This window comes from Paramisgurnus dabryanus, chromosome 6 (genome assembly GCF_030506205.2).
Source record: "Paramisgurnus dabryanus chromosome 6, PD_genome_1.1, whole genome shotgun sequence".
Lineage (NCBI taxonomy): Eukaryota > Metazoa > Chordata > Actinopteri > Cypriniformes > Cobitidae > Paramisgurnus > Paramisgurnus dabryanus.
The window spans coordinates 21,743,216-21,764,239 of record NC_133342.1 but is presented as its reverse complement, the minus strand read 5'-3'; the positions used below and the strand labels follow the sequence as shown (position 1 = coordinate 21,764,239).

The window sequence follows — 21,024 nt, the reverse complement described above, 5'->3', positions numbered from 1 at the left end:
CCACAGGGTCAAATTTGGCCAATGTTAATTGCTGCTACCCAAAATCTTCTTGGTTTCTCCAGGGTTAATGTTACAGGGAGCACTGTGGATAGAGGGATTTGTTATTATTATTAGTTTTAGCTAACATAGATTAATAAATTGGCAGAATTGCAAAAAAACCTCTTCTACTTCCTATGTGATTGTGCAACTGGGTAAATTAGATATCTGCAGGTGCTCAAATATCAATTCAGGTCTGTCAGCCAAATGTGGAAAGCACAGGATTAACACATAAAAACACACGTCACTTCTGTGGCCGCCGGTTGCATAAATTCTGCCCTACAGAGGCAAAAGACCTTAACTCGCTACAGTGTAGAACTGAGAAAATGACTTTAAAGTTTAGACTTTTAGTGACTTTAGATGTCAATTATTTTCTTCTTGATTTATATTTTCTTGAAAAAACAACAAAATGGACTCAAGATGCTTATCCACATGATAAAGGAGGTCTTGAATGTCCCAAAAATATCAATAACTAATTTTCGACCAAAAAATGAAGTTACTGCCTTTTGCCTTTGTAGGGCAGAGTTGCTTAGACTAGTCTTTTAAAAAAAGGTAGGTTGGTCTAATTTGAAGCCGAAAAAGAAGACCTTTTAGTCCTAACTATTTGCAAATTTTTCAGATTAGTTCTTAAAACACATTCTTAACTACATTCTTAGAATGAATGTGTTAAAAACAACACATTAGTGTTGATTCTGGGACAACACACTAAATGTGTTGTCCCAGAATCCATCCACATCTGTGTTATTATTGAAACAACACATGTTGTGTTACTTTTAACACAACTAGTGTTTTATATTAACACGAGATCAACACAAAATGACACATACATGTGTTAAAATGACACATAATTTGTTAAAAGCTTAACACACAAAGATGTGTAAAAAATTAACACATCCTTTCTATGTTTATGCAAATGGCCACTGATCGTTTTTGGGAATTTTAATTAACAGAGGGTGATTTTATATTTACCATTGTCACCACCAGTTTATGAAGTGATAATTAGGAGCATGGCCTATAAACCCTTCACGCAATGGGCCTGAAAAATATTGTTTTCCAGAAGCTTCTTTGTTATCTTTAGATATATAATCAGATATTGGTCTGTCACAGGTCAAAGTTCTCTTACAGACTTGCACTGAGTATTGTTTACAAAGTACACAAGTCAAATATGGACCAATTCTTTGATTTTCAAACAGTCTTCTCACAGAGCTCATGTTTATTCTGAGTACAAGACTTAAAGACTATTTAAAAGAAATCAGATGGATTTGATTCAAATATAGAAACAATAAATTAATTAATCATATAAATGAGCACAATAAAGGAATTTAAAACAAAAACACTTTTTTAAACTAACACATTTATAAAAAAAACTTCATATCGTTGATAGTAATTTGGAAAATGTGTATGATTAATTAGTTATTGCATTTTACAGCATAATACTGCATTTATTATTCATAAAGTTTTATTTTACATATTAATAATGTAATTGTTATAATGCATTGTACTCCTGACATAAGCAAGTATAACAATGAATATGAAATACTGCATTAAAATGTGTAATAAGGCATTATAAATACCTTTATATAAATATAATACAATTTAAGTTGTAGATTAATTTATAGGTTAATCTATAATATATTTAATTATTATTTTGAGATTTTTTTTTATTTTACTTGGGGAATTTCCATAACAGACAATTTAGCAAAAAGAATAGTTAACTTGCTCACAACCTTCACACAAAGACATTGAGAAATCATAAGTAAATGTTGACCCAACCCACTAGGGTTTCCAGTTCCCCTATAAAAAGCATAGTTTGTCCTGTTACCTCCTGCTGATTCCTGCTATAGGCCCAGTATGAACCTCCTGCTCACTTCATTGTTGGGGTGCCTTGGTAATTTCACATTATGTTTGATATCAACATCATGTACTTTGATTTATTCATACTCAGTCATAATGTTTAACATGTTTTTCCTTGCAGTTTTGGCGCTGCCCTTAGCCAGTGGTGAAAAAATCAAATGGTGTGTGACATCACAGCCTGAGTTAAATAAATGCAACAAACTTGCCACTAAAGCACCAGAGCTTGAATGTTTTCTCCAAAAGGATGTGACTGAATGCATGACAAGCATCAAGGTAAAACTGAATCGCTTTTTCTGTCCTACAAAAACAAAACGTTTCCTTCACCTGAAAGAATGTCCAGTTTTTGCATAAAGTGCACATGACATCTTATTGTACATTCATCAAATGATCTGTCGTTCACAGACTGGTGCTGCAGATGCTATAACAGTTGGTGGATATCATGTATTTCAAGGGGGACTCACAAACTACGAGCTTCATCCTATCATTGAAGAGAAGTATAAAAAAGGTACCTTTTCAGAAAAATGCAAATATAACACAATTATACAATGTATTTTTGTTAATAAATTCACATTTATTTAAAATATTTTTAAACCTTCACCCTTTTGTTAGTTTAAAATTTACGCAATTCACCCAGAAAATAAAGTATACAAAATATTTATACTGTAAGTTTTAAAATAAAAAATGAAATTATAAGTATTAAAATCTGGTTAACACTACAGTTATTAGAATTTATTACACGGCTCTCTGGAATGCTTGATTCTGATTGGTCAGTTGAGACATTTGCAGGTTCGTTCTTTTCAAATAATAACCGCTCCAAATTAATAACGCATAGCCGGTACTACTTTTACGATTAAAATCGCTCCGCGCCAATAAAGATTACTAGCTGTTTGGCGCCATCTTGTGACAAACACTGGACAACCATAATTTTAACATGTACTGAAAAAACAAAACATTTAAAAGTGGATAGAAGAACGAACAACGACAAGACACAGAGAGCTTACTGAGACTGAACTTGACAAAATAGAGCATGACAGCTACGAAGCCAACACACAAAAAAATACAGAATGGGCATTAAAACTTCTCAAAGACTGGCTAAAACAGAAAAAATGGAGACAGACAAGTATGAAGCAGAGGATCTTAATAAGGTATTACGATCAGTTAATGCATCTGTGCAAAGTTTCGCGGAAGGATACAAATGTTAATTTAAAACAAATATGCCAATAAAATGTTTCAAATTCATATTCATGTCCAGTTTTTTTCTTATGTGGCAAGTAGCCGTGTAATAAGCGGGATAATGTAGAGGCAGCCGGTAGTTATCGGGAATTAACTTCCTCAGCACTACATTATAAATTGTGATTTTTGTTAAACGGCGAGTCTCAATTTTTATTACTTTTGCATGTTGTGTTTTACAGTTTTTTTTATCGACGCTAGGACACATTTCTCAATATTTAGGTCACTTTTGCAAAACTCTTCACGCAGTTTTATTACTTTTGCATGTTGTGTTTTACAGTTTTTTTATCGACGCTAGGACACATTTCTCAATATTTAGGTCACTTTTGCAAAACTCTTCACACAGTTCTCCTAACCAACTTTCAGCTTGGCAAAGCAGTTCATTGCACATTCAAAATGCACTACAAATACCAAAACACTTTATTCAGGTCTCAAATCAAATCATTCTTCCAGAACACTAGCATAAGTTAACAGCCGACAAACCCACAAAACAATGATCTAAAAAAACTCTAACAACATGTAGCATTATACAATGTTTTATTGTGTAAAACAAGGACACATTTCTGTTTATAATTCACTGCAATATATGTAACTGGAATAATTCAGACATGATGCAGAATTCTTCTATATTTTATGTAGTTTATGTGTCATTCCAAAATACCAGAATTTGTATACACACCATCCACCGATACATATACAATAGTAACGCTAATCTACTCAGTCTTCTCCATTTGGCCAATTGTTTTTATAGAATTTATTTTTAAGATTTAAAATATATTTCATTAACATATAACTGTAGAAATGTAGCAAATTGCTGTATTATTCAGTTTTGTATCATGTTATGGTTTTGAACATAAGTTTAACCGTTTTGAAAACAGTATGTAACTTTGGCCTGTATGTATAAAGAGTTTTGGCAGTTGTTGTGTCTGAGTGAGAAAAGAATTCATGAAATTTAAGAGATGTAGTTATTGAATGCATTTTGTGCCAAAGCAATGATAATTGATCCTCAGTTTAGCCCACGTAGACTTCTGTTGTGCTCACTGTGTGAAGAGTTTTGCAAAAGTGACCTAAGTATTGAGAAATGTGTCCTAGCGTCTGTAGAAAAAAAACTGTAATTGTTATCTATTGTTTTCTTTTTCTTATAACAGGACAAGAAACATGTTATGCTGTTGCTGTGGTAAAAAAAGACACCGCTTTCACCATTAAAGATCTAAGTGGGAAAACGTCCTGCCACGATTGCTATAAATCACGTGGAGGCTGGTTTATCCCTATTGGCAAACTGATTTCTGAAAGAGTAATTCCCTGGGATGGTTCTGAAGAAAAATCTCTTGAAAAGGGTCAGTCTGCCCATGACCTTAACTGTTATTTGTGGTTGTGTAAAATGTATGTGATTATTGTATTGCTAAAATAATGGTGTGACTATATCCTAATGTATGTTTTTATTCTTCAGCTGTGTCTGAGTTTTTCTCAGCTAGCTGTGTTCCTGGAATATCAAAAGCCAATTATCCTAATCTGTGCAAGGGTTGCAAGAGTGACTGCTCCTGCCCACCCAAAGAAAGCGATGAGCCCTTTGCGTATGATCCAGAGTTTTATACGTTCATATTTCCATTTATATCTCTCCATTTGAAAAACAACTAACAGTATTATGAACTTTTGCTCCTGTCCAGGTGCTTGAAGAGTGATGCAGGACAGGTTGCCTTTATTTGTCACAATAAAATCCCATGTGAGTATAATTGGCTGTCATATCAGCTTTCTGGTTACATGACTTTTTTCTTTTAGGAATTTAAGTTTCTAACTTATTTGTATAAAAGGTTTCTAATTTACAAGTCTTTTTTATCTGTACTTCTAAGCGGCTGAGAAACAGGACTATAAGCTGTTGTGCATGGACGGTAGCAGTAAAAGCGTTGACGAGTACAAGGACTGCCACCTTGGCAAAGTGGTTGGCCATGCTGTCATTAGCCGCAAGGATGCCAGTTTATCAGACCAGATTTTTAAAGTCCTCAGTCAAATTCCGGTATGCCATTTTAAAGGGTACAGCATTAGTTTAAAAAGGTTTACTAATTTCAACTTTCAATTGAACTTTCACAATGTGAAATGAAATACTAGTGCTTGCAAGGCATGAAAAGAAGTTAGATGTTTTAAATAAAGTTTGGTTTTAGGCTTTCCATGAAATACCACATCAAAGTTTAAATCTCTACGTTAAATTGTTTGGCTAATTAATCTGTATAAATGTAATATTTAAAGGGTGTTGCGCTGCATGAATGTTGGATGAACAATATCAATGTTATAAAAGAAAACAAATTGTTAGAAAACTGAGATACATCATGTCCAGCATTCTAGATCTTTAATATCATAATATAATAAAGTATTCAACAGAGCAAAGACAACATTGAATGTTTAATTTTTGTGCTCAACAGTCCGCAGATCTTTTCTCATCTGATGGGGGTAAAGACTTGATGTTCTCAGACTCTGCAACTGGCTTGATCAAACTGCCAGAGATCACAGATTCCTTTTTTTTCCTAAAAAATGAGTATGAGATCATGCTTGCACTTAAAGGTAATACAATTAAAGACCCTGTTAACAATTAGAGTGTTTATGCTATATACATTTTCAGTATGATCCTTAGAATCTCCATTAATGACATTTATATAATATTATTTATATATAAATCTGATCTCAATGTACAATGGACTGTTTGCTGATATATTTATTATTCTCTTTAGATGGACCTAAACCAATCCCACCTTCACCTCGGCCTGTTGTTAATTGGTGTACCATTGGGCATGGAGAAAAAGCCAAGTGTGATGATTTAAGCGGTAAAATTTCCCGTTTGTCTTGTCAGTCTGCACCTTCTGTGAATGACTGCATCGTAAAAATCAAGGTAATTTCGGGTCACATGATTACAGGTCGATCTCAATTCCCTTTTTATACAGCTTTCTGAAATACATCTGATTATTTAACCAATGGATTATTCTATGCTCCAGTATTTTGCATAATGACAGCCAAACTGTTTTTTGACCATTCCTCCTTTTGATCTCCTACACTGTGCTAGTAAGGTCTCTTGAAGATTCATAGCGGTCCCTTTATAAACATAATAAAATATTTTACAAAAAATATTTTTTTAAACCAATATGGTAATTATAGCTGCGTAATAAATGAGATCAGCGAGTCATTATTGCAAAATAAACCCATTTAAGGTTAGACTAATAAACTTTCTGAATTTCTATTCTAAAGCGGGGAGAATTCGATGCCATTGCAGTTGATGGTGGGCAGGTGTGGGCTGCTGAAAAGTGTGGTCTGGTTGCAGCCATGGCTGAGCAGTATAATCAGGGTAAGAATGAACAGAACCAACACCTTCATTTTTATCCCACACCAACAAAAACTAGATAATATCATATTTCAAGCCTGAAGTTTAACAATTAACTTTAAACTTTATTTATCCCTTTCAGCAAATTGTGAGATTAATGATGCTGGTAAGTATTACTCTAGTTACTTACTCTCAAATTCAATTCATGTTCTGCATCACTTGATGAACTTCCTGCTAACATCTGCTATTAATTCCTATAAAATGAAACCCCTCAGTGTATATGCCCATTCTTAATAATGATTTCTGTGATGTGCACAGAGGCCTCATCTTACTACGCTGTGGCTGTGGTGAAAAAGGGCTCTGGTGTAACCTGGAATAACCTTAAAGGAAAGAAATCCTGCCACACTGGTTTGAACCGCAATGCTGGTTGGAATATCCCACAAACTGTGCTCTGCAGAGAGAAGAATGAATGTGACATGTGTAAGTATCATATTCACAAAAAGAGAAGAAAATCATGGCTATAAATTTAAGAAAGGTGTAATAAATTGTCTGTTTATTTTGGTGCTGTATAAACACCAATATTACCCACATGGAAAAAACCTATATAAACATATATGTTTCAATATAGGTTTTGATATAGGTTTTTAATATATGTGACATATATAAAAGTGGCCGGTTTCCTATATTATATGTACATATATGTACCTATATGTTCACCTATATATTAGTAAAATTATTAAAATCTGTAGCTGCTAATAAATAAAACATAAATAAAAGTCCAACCAATGACAGTCTGCACCTGCAGGATCCAGGATTCAAACCTCCAACCTTCCAATCATAAGACGACCCACTCTCCCATCTGCGCCACTGTTGCCATTAAATGTTTTAGGAAAACGTGTAGACATCATAGCTTTTCATCTCCTGTAATTGCCATACACTCTTAAAATGAATGTGTTAAAATAACACATCTAATGTGTTGTCCTTAACTTAATTAACACACATCTGTGTTATTTTTGGGACAACACGCTTTGTGTTGTTTTAACACATCTTGTCCCTTTTATTTATTTAAACTCAAAATCAACACGAAATGACACATATAATGTCTTAAATAGGATTAACATATCCTTTCTTAGAGTGTAGTTAAATTCCATAACATGCCAATTACATGTGATACCAATTTCATGTGTTTGCACATACATAAGTTCTTGCATATTTTTTTCTTAGTTCTTAGTTATTGCCTTAATAATAGAGAATATGAGCTAGATATCATGTATGACATTTGCCAAAATGAGATATGAGCTACAAAATGACCAGATCCTGCCATGAGCTATATAGGAGATATAACTTGTATGTATAGGGCTTATATGTGGATATAAAGAAGCAATACAGGAGACCTATATGGCCTGTATATGCACATATATGCACCTCAATTTTGCATATATGCAGCATATATATTATCATATATGGGCATATATGCTGTATATGTGCAGCATATATGGGCATATTAGCTGCATATAGGTTTCATACACGCACACACACACACACACACACACACACACACACACACACACACACACACACACACACACACACACACACACACACACACACACACACACACACACACACACACACACACACACACACACACACACACACACATTATTATATATATGTGCATATAGGCCATTTCAAAAGATGTAAACAAAACTGGTCCAGAAACACTTCCTGTTTCATTTTGTGACTGCTTTTTAATTTCACACATATATCATTATCTTTAAGATGTTTGTTTAACTTTTTGACTCAGTTCTATGTGTTTTGTTGGTTGTATTTTATCCCAGTGTTTATCTAGTGTTAAAAAAACTGAAACAGGAAGTGCTTCTGGACCAGTGTTGTTTACATCTTTTGAAATGGTCTATATGCTGTATATATGCAGCATATATGTGCATATCAGCTACATATAGGTTTCATATATGCACATATATTATTATATATTCAACATATGGCAACAAAACATAAGAAGATGCTGTTGTAAAGCTGTTTAAATTTGTTTGATAATATTTATTGTTTGTAAGTAATTATGAATATATTATTATATATGTGCATCACGTAACTTCCGGTAAACACTCCGAAGAATAAATAACAACAAAGTCCTTTTAAAGTAGTTTATTTATATAACAAACAAAATAAACAACATATAGATTACATAGAAACCCAAAACATTTGTTATTTTCGACGAGGTATTTGTTAGTTCAGTTTCAGCAACCAGTCAGACCATTAAACAAACAGAAACCGGAAGTAAAGTTCGGACCTGATCGCACGTTACCGCGTTACCGCACGTGCACCCGATTAAACGGTCTATACCTTGTAGTGCGCTTTAAAATCCTTACTCTGATTTGTACTTACTGGAATTAAGGGGGCTGGGTTAACCTGTTAGTTAGGACGGGGTATCCACATAATTCTTGTTGGAAGAGTATTAAAAAATTATTTTATTAACATCAAGAATTCATAAATAGGTTTTATCTTAAATTTTTCAGACACGTTCTTCAATAAAGGCTGTGCTCCTGGCGCTGACCCTAAATCAAACATGTGTGAACTGTGTAAAGGCAGTGGGAAGACAGTGGGAGATGCGAGCAAGTGCAAAACCAATCCTGATGAGCAGTATTATGGCTATGATGGGGCTTTCAGGTACTGGAAAGTAGTGACGTCATTCCCACACACTGTATTGGAAATGTATTTGAAATGTTTGCCAAATGTATATCACTGTTGTTTGTAGGTGTCTTGCAGAGGGACCCGGTGAGGTTGCTTTTATCAAGCACAGCATTGTTTCAAGTAACACAGATGGTTAGTGTGGTTTATGTTCATTGATGGAGTTTATAACTTATTTTGTCATATTATTTAGCTATATGCAAGTTAAATTAAGATTTCCTATTTAATTTCCTTCGTAGGCAATGGACCAGATTGGGCTAAGAATCTGAAATCAGAAGATTTTGAGTTGATTTGTCCAACTTCACCATTCAAAGCAGGAATCTCTGATTATGAAAAGTGTAACTGGGCTCTTGTACCTGCTCATGCAGTGATAACTCGAGAAGATGTTCGCAATGATGTGGTTACCATGCTGAAAGATGCTCAAACTGTGGTATTTTATACAGATTATACTTTAGTTTTTCTTTTTTCCTTTTCCATTCAGAAAAATCATTAGGGATTAAATCAAGTGTCAATATTTGTGTTTCAAATGAGATATTTTGCTGAAAAAAGGGAGATGGCAAAGTGATATGAAAATCATAAGGGTAACACTGTTATGTTACTGTTGACTAACAAACTGGTATCACACCAAAAATGTTATTGATCATTGGTGACCAATCAGAATAAAGTATTCCAGATACCAATGTAAGAAAATATGAATTAGTGGAAGCAATGTATTCATAGCAACTTAACTGGGAAAAATAGTGATAATGTAAGTAAGAGATCTAAGAAATTGACAGCCACTATCTGCATTCAATATTTATCAGCACCATTTCTGCATGGTTAGCATGTTTCTTTACACATTTACCTTATTCTACAATTTTGTAAAGAATGTATAAACTCCTTCTGAATCTTTTCCTGTATTTCAGCCGGACAACAACCTGTTCAAGTCACTTGGTGGTAAAAACCTAATTTTCTCCGATTCTACTAAATGCCTTCAAGAGATTAAAGATTCCAAGAAGTTCCTGGGTGACGTCTACAAAGCCACACTTGATCAATCCAAACCCATACCAGGTACAGAATGAGTGTGTGAAGGGTTTCAGTTATTTCAGTGTCTTTAAAGAGAAATTTAAAGTCAAATGCTGATATTCTTTGTTAAAAAATTTAAGCAGTTTTAGGTCACAACCCTGTTGAATCCCCAACAAGAAATAACTTAAAGGCGGAGTGCACAATGTTTTAAAGCCAATGTTGATATTTGAAATCACCTAAACATACACGCCTCTACCCCAATAGAATCTGGACCTTCTTTTTATAGACCCGCCCCACACATACACAACCCAGGCAAGGATGTCGGTTAGTAGACACGGCCCTTACTGCTGATTGGCTATAAGTGTGTTTTGGTAGTCGGCCTGACTCCCTTTTCCAAAGCATTTTTCAAACATTGTGCACTCCGCCTTTAAGAGGACTTGCTTTTGACTTTTACCAATCATCAATACATTTTTACCACTACATTCACAAAGAAACAACAATGATGTGTGCGTGTGTGTGTGTTATTTAGTGTATAAAATATATTCACAGACGTTTGATTTCAGTATGTTTCCACTTGTTTTTTACAGAGCTGGTGCAGGCGTGCACTCTGGATAACTATCCAGTAGAAGTTTGAATCCAGTAAAGAAATGCTCACCAAATGCAAGCAATTTTGTCTGACATTTCTCCTGACTACATCTAACTACATCTTAGCATCACTGGATTTCTTCCTCCAAGTTTTGTTCAGTATACATATAAAAATGACATTAAAATGTTGCAGTAGTGTTACTACCATATAGTGTTACTATGTTAGAGTAACTTCAGACTTCCAAAAAGAGTACAATACTGGCAGATCCTATACGCAGGAGTCAGATTTCAGCTTTGTCACACTTTCCTAATTTTCCCAAAAGGGTTGAAATAAAAAAACTCCATAAAACTATATCCATGAGTGTGTGTGCTTTATAAACACCTATAAGGCAAGATTATCAGAGTTCAACAGTTATTTGCTGTATTACAGTAAACATAATGTAATAAAGTAACACTATTTCTTTGTATGAATTAAAACAATTAATAACATTTTATTTATACCTTAATGAATTAATACTCTAATATTCAAACAATCAATATAGTTATGATATTTATTTTTAGGGATGCACCGATAGGATTTTTTTGGGCCGATACCGATATTAAACACTTATTAAACACAATACTATACAGTTGGTCTATTTGCTAGTTTATTTCTGCATCAAAATATTTTTACTGAACATGGATTTGATCTAATTAACATTCAACTGGCCAACATAATAAGAGAGACACAAATTAAGCTAAAACAAATATAATAAGACAGCATGACAACCTTCAAAGGTGGTGTTTGCTATTCAGCATTTATTTTATTAACAACATTAACTCGTTTTTTACATATAATGGATTCTTTATGCAGTTAATTAATAAACAATTGGTATCGGCCTTTCTCGTGCAATTGCCGATGGTTTCAAATTCATCAAAAATCGGCCGATAAATATCGGCGGCCCATACATCGGTGCATCACTGTTTATTATTATTGAGAATTTGGTAAGAGATGCTTAATACACTCAAAAAATGAAACGTTACATTTACTTAAAGTGGCCATGGCATGAAAATCTGACTATTTCCATGTTTAAGTGCTATGATTGGGTCCCCAGTGCTTCTATTAACCTAGAAAATGTGAAAAAGATCAACCCAGTAACTTAGTTTTAGTAAGCCATTCTCAACAAGCACATGAGAAAATAGGTTGTTGAAATTTGGCTCTCCTTATGATATCATAAGGAGCTCTTAATATAATAATACCGCCCCTTAATCTGCACTATCCAATCACAGCACTGCCATTTAGTGCAGAGAAAAGGAGAGAGATAAAATAATTCACAGCACAATTGAGTTTCAATTGCAACAAACCGCTCATTTGCATTATAACACCCAATTTTAACATGTTATAATAAATTATCTGTGGGGTATTTTGAGCTAAAACTTCACATATGTGCTCTGGGGACACCAAAGATTTATTTGACATCTTAATAAAGTATTGTGCCATGGCCCCTTTAAAGGTATAGCGGAAGATTTTTCTCAATTTTAGAAAATAACCGCTACCTGCTCCCGAGAGGGAATGCCTATTAAATGTGTGCACGAGAGAGCAATATTCTCGTGCAAGCTCTGTTTACAAGTTGCTGTCATTATTATACTGATCAATTGAATGAGGACTCAAGACAGGATCTGCAATGGAGAAGTAGCTTGTTGCGTTTGTGTAATAAATACTATGGTAAACACATTGGAATGATAAAAAATGAACACAGAAGGTTTTAGAACATTTCAGCGTGATACCTTTTACCTAGTCTTAAAGCTACTTTGAGATGTTTATTGTGTCTGCGCGGTGCGTGACTTGTGCCAGGGCTAGCAATGCTAATCATAGCTTACATCAACTTTTACTAGCAGTGATTATAAATGGATTTCTCCATTTCTAAATGGAAACCGTAGCTCACCACACACATACACCTGAAAGTGGGCATGTGGGACGAGCACGTACGACGGCCTATGTAAACATATTACCAGAATGATAACTATATTATAGTATAGGGTTACTATAGCACTGACCCTTCGTTGGTTTATTTTTAACCCAATGCATTGGGTAACAAGTTTTACCCAATTAGCTGGGCGATGAAATAACCAATTTGTTGGGTTATTTGCATAAATGTAGTGTCATAAATAATACAGGTTGCAAATTAATAGATGTTTGGTAGATGGCAGAATCATCTTGCTGGACATTTTGTAGGGAATTTAATGCAACGTCTCCAAGAATGGCTTTACATTTAAAGGAAAGAATAATGAATTAATCTCAAAGCAAAAACATCTGGCACGCTGAATAAAAAACTCCTTCTTTGACAGAATTTAGAGCTCAAAATAGAAATTCAACCATTAACAGGGTTACGGACACACGTTCGTTGTGGCTGTTACGCGTCTGGTCGGAACTTTACTTCAGTTTCTGTTTAATTAATGGTCTGACTAGTGGCTAACATAAACAAATACCTCTTCGAAAATAACAAATGTTTTGGTTTCCTAAAGACAGGGGGAGACAATCATGAATCACCACTTTGTGAAGGGAAATTTGGCAGCCAGTTTGTAGTTAACATTGGATAAAGTACACATTTTACATAATTTGTTTATTTAGCTTGTTATAAAACTACACTGAAAGGACTTTGTTGTTATTGATTCTTAGCAGGGTTTACGGGAAGTTAAGTTACGTGTGTTCCACGAAAACCGTTTGTTTATGTCGTTACTGCTGAAACCGTCTGATGACAATAACATGCCAACGAGTCATTTCTTAAAGGGGACATTCCATGAAAATCAGACTTTTTCCATGTTTAAGTGCTATAATCGGGTCCCCAGTGCTTCTACCAACCCAGAAAACTGAAAAATAGCAACCCTGTAACTTTGTTTTGGTAAGGCTCTCTCTGCAAGTATGTGAATATATAGGTCATTCGGATGTCGCTCCCCCCATGACGTATTAAGGGGATCTTATTATGATGATACCGCCCCTTTAACTGTGCTATCCAACCATGACGCTGCCTCGAGTGCAAGAGTCAGAGAGAAAGCACGACTGACAGCACAACGCGTTTGTATTCCCTCAAACACAAACAGTAGCCTACAATCTTATAACTTGTAGTTTTAATAATCTTTCTAAAGGTTGAATTAACGTTTTAAAGGATTAACGTAGCTTAGTGCGAGAGAGAGCGAGAGAGAGAGAGAGAGAGAGAGAGAGAGAGAGAGAGAGAGAGAGAGAGAGAGAGAGAGAGAGAGAGAGAGAGAGAGAGAGAGAGAGAGAGAGAGAGAGAGAGAGAGAGAGAGAGAGAGAGAGAGAGAGAGAGAGAGAGAGAGAGCGCAACGCAATGGTTCACTTACATCAATACAAGTATGTTGTTTAATAATTTCTCTGAAATTTATATGAATGAACACGAGGATTGCACGAGACAGAGTGAGAGAACAACGCGTATTCACTATCATACACAATAAGCATAAATATGTATAAAGTTTAAGCATTAAACCTTTTGTTTTATTACAGATCATTTAAATGTGCTTGAGTGGTTTCGTCAAAAAGTAAACTTCTGAGTGTTTGTGGAAGTGTATTTTATTGTAACATGCTTAAAATCATTGTGCCTGTTTAACACTGGCAGCATGAGACCTAAAAGTCTTTATTTTTATTCCACAATGTTCCCAATCTTCTGATAAACATGTATTTAGTATGCATAAAACAGATGATTGACTTTTTAAACTTTTTCAAATATATAATGCTACAGAAGAGGATTAGGGCCACTGGTGAAAAAAATATTTGAATTCTGACTTTAATCTCAGAATTTGAATTTATTATAATATTTTTTTCACCAGTGGCCCTAATCCTCTTCAGTATAATGCTGAACATAACTTGCTAACTTCTTTCGTGAGAAAATCTCCCTCTCTTGTCTACAGCAGGAGTGCTTAAGACTCCGCCCACCTGTGCAGCTCATCTGGATTTAAAGCGATACACACAAAAACGGCTCAGCCCCATAAAGTGCCTATTTTAACATGCCACAATAAATTACCTATAGGGTGTTTGAGCTAAAACTTCACATATGTACTCTGGGGACATCAAAGATTTATTTAATATCTTAAAAACGTCTTGTGGAATGTCCCCTTTAAGATATTTCCATTCAAAAGCACATTATATTACAGCTCTAGCGCAGGAGAGCTGAGGGAGAGATGGAGATGTAATGCAACACAGGTTAAGAAAAGAGGAAAGATGAGGAGAGAAGTATTATTAAATGCTAAATAATAGTAAAACTGTATATTTACAGAAATATAATCTTTTTTATGTTAAAATAGCTCTGCAGCCCTCCGACGAGATGTCAATCTCAGAAATGTTTTTTGTAGACCCCTGCTATAGGGTCTCTGAAAAACTTGTATATTTAAGTTCCTTAAAAACTCTGTGCTCATGTAGAGTGTACTTAAATTGATCAGTTTACTTAAGTTATTGTTCATATAGTGTACTAGGATATAATTCTTTATAATTAACTTTGTGTCAATCATTGAATAAACATCTCCAAAAAACACACGTCACACATAATTGTCATAATTGTCGCTGATGACATGTAAATTATTATTGTGGAGAGAAACAAGATGTGCTGACACATTTAGGTTTACTGTGTACTGCTATAATACTAATTCTACTGCTTTTGTAATTGTGCAACTAGATTAAATGAAATATCTGGTGCTAAAATATCAAGTCAGGTCAGTGAAGCAGAGGTGTATTACAGTGCAAAAAGTGATACAATCTGTGCAATTCAGATCTAGTTTTTTTTTAAACAAATCTTAGCATGTATCTCTGTAATATTAAAGTTATAAAAAGTTGCCTTCTATAAACATTTTATAAATCTGGACTGTTGGCCTGTTTAGACTGACTCTAATGTTATAGCCATGCTAATGCACTTCCAGTGGGCATTTCTGCAATATAACCTCAATCACTGTACCTCTAAAATGGTCACAGAAGGCTTTACTCAGTTGAACCTCCATCGATTTGTACTTTACACTCTTGCACTGAGTATTGTTTACAAAGTACACACGTCAAATATGGACCAATCATTTGATTTCCAAACACATCAGATATCAGTCTTCTCAAAGAGACCATGTCTATTCTTTTTACATATCTTTTTCGATGTATTGGTGACTCCTTTAGAAGGACAAATAGCTTTACAAAGAGCTAATGAATGTTGGCATGCAGTATTTGCATCTGCTTGCGCCGGCCCACCGCGCGAGTATAAAATGAGAGGCAGGTGCAATGCATTATCAGCGTTTTTCTCTTCGAAAGCCAGCAGCAAGCTGCTATTGAGAAGCTCTACAACCTTTTGGAAGTACACTGAGTGTTAAGGTCATTGGCATTAAGGCACCACCAGTGGAGGCTCACAATTTTTCACCTCTGTTCATTTTTTTCCGTTGTGTGTGTGCTTTCCAGTTTCCCCTGAATGCTTCATTCACCTAAGCACCTAAAGAGTGGTTTCCTAAAAGAACAACATAAGTTAAATCTGTGTCTTTTTTTTAAACGGCGGTTGCAAGCTCCAAAAAGATGACCTTCGAGTTACTGTGCTGACAAGACCCGCAGGCAGGGACCACCGGCATCCTTCGGCTCTCCCAACGACGACCACATGTATGTGGTTGCATCGGATAGGGGGGCCATCACTCTTTGACTACAGGTGGTACGGCGGCCAAAAACCAACCCATACCCCCTCTTCCTCTTTCACCAGCTGGCAAAGATGTCCTAGTCCGCACAGACAATACTGTGACTGTTGCGTATATCAACCACCGATGTTGTCTGTGCTCTTGTCACATGTAGCAACTTGCCCATCACCTCCTCCTGTGGAGTCAGAAGCATCTGAGGTCCCTTTGTGCGGTTCACATTCCGGGTTCACTAAATGTAGCAGGCTGTCCCCCTCCACCAAAGTATACATTGCTGCTATCTCCGCTTACCATGGCCCAGTAGATGGCAGGTCAGTCGGCCTGCACCACCTGGTCATCAGGTTCCCTAGAGCAGTGGTTCTCAATTCCAGTCCTCGGGACCCCCCTCCATAATGTTTTAGATGTCTCCTTATATGAAACACCTGATTTCACTCATCAGGCTCCTTAATTAACACACTAACAAGCTGATGAATTGAATCAGGTGTTTCATATAAGGAAACATCTAAAGCATTCTGGAGGGGGGTCCCGAGGACTGGAATTGAGAACCACTGCCCTAGAGGAGCGATTAAACCCATCTCGTCCTCCCTCTATACCCACATGGGACCTGTCCATGGTGCTGAAATTGTCTCCAGGGCACTCCCTTTGAGCCTTTGCAGTCAGTGAGTATCAAGTTTCTTTGATGCTTATTCATAGACTGTAAAAAAAGATGAACGATGCGACGTCACCTCCTTCCATTGTAATGAACTGAAAGCCAAAAATGTCCGACCATGGTCGCTGCCATGTTACGTAAAAACGTCAGTTTGGAGCCAAGGCATGCGCAGAAGGAATTGTCCGTGGAGCCAGAGGCGGAGCCGTGGTAACAAACTTCCGCCCAAACACTCGCACGACCAATTTAACCACGCCAATCATAACGACACGCCCCGTTTCTATAGGATCAAATTACTAGCTTAAATGAAACTTATCACAAAAATAATCACTTGAACATATATCAGCATGACAACAACTACTTGAAAGGACCAAAACCATTTTTCGTAAACTTTTATTGGAAGTGTAAATAATTTTTTTATTTAGAGCAGAGTCCCATTGGTTTAAATGGAGAGGGTGGGGTTTATGACTTATGTACTTTTGTACTGCAGCCAGCCACCAGTGCCATAAATAATTTTTAAGTAGAATTTGGTACTTCCTCCAATGCCCATGGTAGCCAGACGTAGCAGAGCATCTGCTGTCAGCCTTTTCATCAGCTGAATTTTTGAAAACCTGTGGAAAGGCCTGGCGTCCATATGAACGACCCCTACAGGGGGATCCCATATGTGTAATGTTCGTGGGAATAAAAACTAAACCCACGTTCGAAACCTCAAAGGTGGTGACTTCCGCAACGTTCATTGCATATGTAACCGAGACGATTTTTGTAATGTATGTTTTTATTACTCAGCTGTGTCTGAGTTCTTCTCAGGCAGCTGTGTTCCTGGAATATCAAAAGCCAAGATCCTAATCTGTGCAAGGGTGACATAATTAGCGATACAGGCAGGGTCAAACATTTTTTTACATTTAAAAAATACTTTGTTTTTGGTAAGTAGTGTAGTAAATAAGATCAGCTAGTCATTATTGCAAAATAAACCCCTGATACAGTATGATCCTTAAGGGATTATTTTGAGAATTATTACTTTATTTCTGCCTGTTGACTAATAGACTTTCTGAATTTCATTTCACCTTTTAAAGCAAGGAGAAGCGGATGCCATTGCAGCTGATATTGGGCACGTGTGGGCTGCTGAAAAGTGTGGTCTTGTTGCAGCCATGTCTGAGCAGTATAATCAGGGTAAGAACCAGACCAAATAAATAAAACCAACAGTTTTATTTTTATCCAACAACAGATACTAGATAATGTCATATGTCAAGCCAGAACTTGTAACTTTGAGTATTGAGATTTGGGTAAAGTAGCATTAACCCAATCACAAGTGAACGGAGCAACTTTCACGCATACGTGTCTGTTTAAAGTAACACTATGTAACATTGGCTCATGGTTAATAAGTGCAATTGTTTGTTACCATAATCTTATCAGATTATCAAAATGTGAGAGACCACAAACATGATGAAAAACTTTAAAACAATTTAACAATTTAAAGTGTGGAGTGCCGCTATTCTGAGAACAGAGGAAATCTCGCGGAGATCTTGCAATGTCTCTTCCGGCCAAACATGACTTCACAGGAAACAAACATGGCGAACAACGGGCATAAAGAATTAAGATGTCTATCTCACTTTGGACTGTGCCTGCTGGGCCATGTAGTTGTTATGGCTTCATCTTTCTTCAGCTTGCTTTGTGATATGGTGGTATGATTCTGTTTCACGTAACAATCTACAGTTTGTGTGTGCATTTGTCCTCAGGGTTCCCCCACACAACAAGATTTTTGCGAGTGTCGCGATTACGTTCGGTCCCCCAAAAAACAATGTTCTAACATTTGATCGAGGAAGAGAAGCAGTCGTGTTTACGTGGGTAATAATGAGCAGTTATCATGATCAGCTTAACATTGCCTTTTCAAAAGTATGAGGTGGTACCATGTGGCAATTTTCGATCTAGCTATTGCTTTAAGAGGCCTATTAATACGTCATATTGTTTTTATATGTCATACTGCTTTTGACTCTTAAAAATTATTAATACATTTTTACCACTACACTCACAAACACACAAAAATGGTGTGTGTTCAGTGTATAAAATATATTCAGTTTTACACATTTTCTTTTACAGAGCTGGTGCAGGCTTGCACTTTTTTAGCTACATCTAAGGATCACTGGATTTCTCCTTTTAAGTTGTGTTTAGTATTCTGTAGTCAAATTCAACTTTGTCCAAAAGGGCTCAAATAAAAAATGTCCTAAAAAACTATATTTATGTGTGTGCTTTATAAACTACTAAAGATTCTAAGAGTTCAACAGTTATAACAGTGTAAGGGAAATAATATCCATCCGGCATGGCGAAAGATACTTGCATGTTTAATGTTTTCCGACGCTTATTGATGACGTTTTTGTGTTATGTAATTTAGGTAGTTTTATCTGACTCCAAAAGATAAAATATTGTTGTTTATAATACGATTGATGAATTGATTATTACTTTTAACCATTACAGAATTTGGGTGGTTATTCTGATTTAGCCCTACTTGGTATTGCATCCGTTTGTTCGGCTCCACATGTCGCTTTGGACTCACGCACCGGCCATTTAATAATATTTAATAATTATGCGAACTCATGATCACATTCGAACCAGGCTTGTTTGCTGCTAGAGACTATATAATTGCAACTTCAATTTCTATCCAGAGGTTCATGACCACCACTATAAAAAAACTGACCGTCTTCTCCAGTGATGGTTTTATATAATCTTGACATAGTTTCCTATGCACATTTAGATATATGATATAAGAATATATGATATAAGAATAATATTGAAATAACCAGAGGTTGAGGCTCAACCGATTTAGAGCAGTCAGACAACATAACCAGGTAGGAATATCATAATTTAAAGCCAGATCAATTCAAATATAAAACATGCAGATTCTTCAAAGTAAAATAAAAATACATGATGCTGTGTCAATAACACAACACCATGGGGTTCATTTCTAAATATAGAAAATCCCACCTGAACCATTTACAAACTTTCCTTAAATATCCAGAGAGAGCAAGCAATAGGAATTTGGTACTGATCGGGAGTTGTGCTGTAATTAATAAACATCCAGTGGGCAACTGGTCACATGCCTAAGGTAGGTGTCTCCCAACATTGGGTGAAGTTTGCTTACTTTACACTTTAACATTGAATTGTGTTGTCAATAAGTGAAACCATTTCAAATGATATCAAACAAGACCAGATTCGCATTCTTGTGCATGTAGAATGTAGCATTTCATATACAGTTTATAAGTAGATTTAGGGGGCTCGAGCTGAGACAATGAGAAGAGGGGGATATGAGAAACAAAGCTGACTGCCTGAAGGCGCGATGTTTGAAAACCAAATGTGGGCTCTGTGGGAAGCCCACTGTAAACTGTAGAGAGTTGTTTTCCTGGGCACCCACTGGGCACCCATGCAGTGTTCTTTGAGGTGGGGCTATCTTTATTCAGGATCAAAAGTTAGCCTTACAACAGTTTATGACGAACCACTACAGGGATTAACCTTTAGATGTCTATGTGCACCATCTTGTGGAGAAGCAGGACGATTCATATTGGAAATTTCTAAAAAACTAACACATCTAACAAGAAGTCAGTGGTTTCATGTTGTGATCAATAAAACTCTCAGCACATTTTCAGCATATTTTTTTTTGTTCTGTTTATCTCCATTTACTTAATGTTCAGAAATTTTAACTTCTGTTTTGTCTTATCCCACAAAACCATGTCCAAGTTGCATTTGCCCAAAATGAAATAAGAAATTAAAAGGCAGGGGTTCTCAATTTTGCAACCCACGGCCCACCAATGCAGAATAGCCGAAAAACAATGCATTGTGACATAACTTTTTCATCGCTAAAGCAGGGGTTTTCAAACTCAAACTGGCTTTTACATTTACATTTTTTTTCATATTTATGCCTTGGAGGGCCACAGAGCTATTTTAACATAAAAGCACAATATTTATGTAAATATACTGTTTTATTTCTATTTTTAACATATAATAATATGTACAA

General features: G+C 35.8%; 1 protein-coding gene across 1 annotated transcript; it reads left to right on the top strand.

Annotated features, from left to right (window-relative positions):
• Nucleotides 1–1,766: 1,766 nt before the first annotated feature.
• Nucleotides 1,767–11,080, top strand: tfa (transferrin-a). Its single transcript, XM_065276057.1, has 17 exons — nt 1,767–1,924; nt 2,012–2,163; nt 2,293–2,395; nt 4,269–4,457; nt 4,571–4,694; nt 4,788–4,843; nt 4,971–5,134; nt 5,538–5,676; nt 5,844–6,001; nt 6,355–6,451; nt 6,570–6,593; nt 6,746–6,907; nt 8,965–9,115; nt 9,204–9,271; nt 9,376–9,566; nt 10,042–10,186; nt 10,729–11,080. Exons 1-17 carry the CDS (start codon nt 1,888–1,890, stop codon nt 10,773–10,775), a joined length of 2,007 nt encoding a protein of 668 aa, XP_065132129.1. The 5' UTR covers nt 1,767–1,887; the 3' UTR covers nt 10,776–11,080.
• The last annotated feature ends 9,944 nt before the right edge of the window (nt 11,081–21,024 follow it).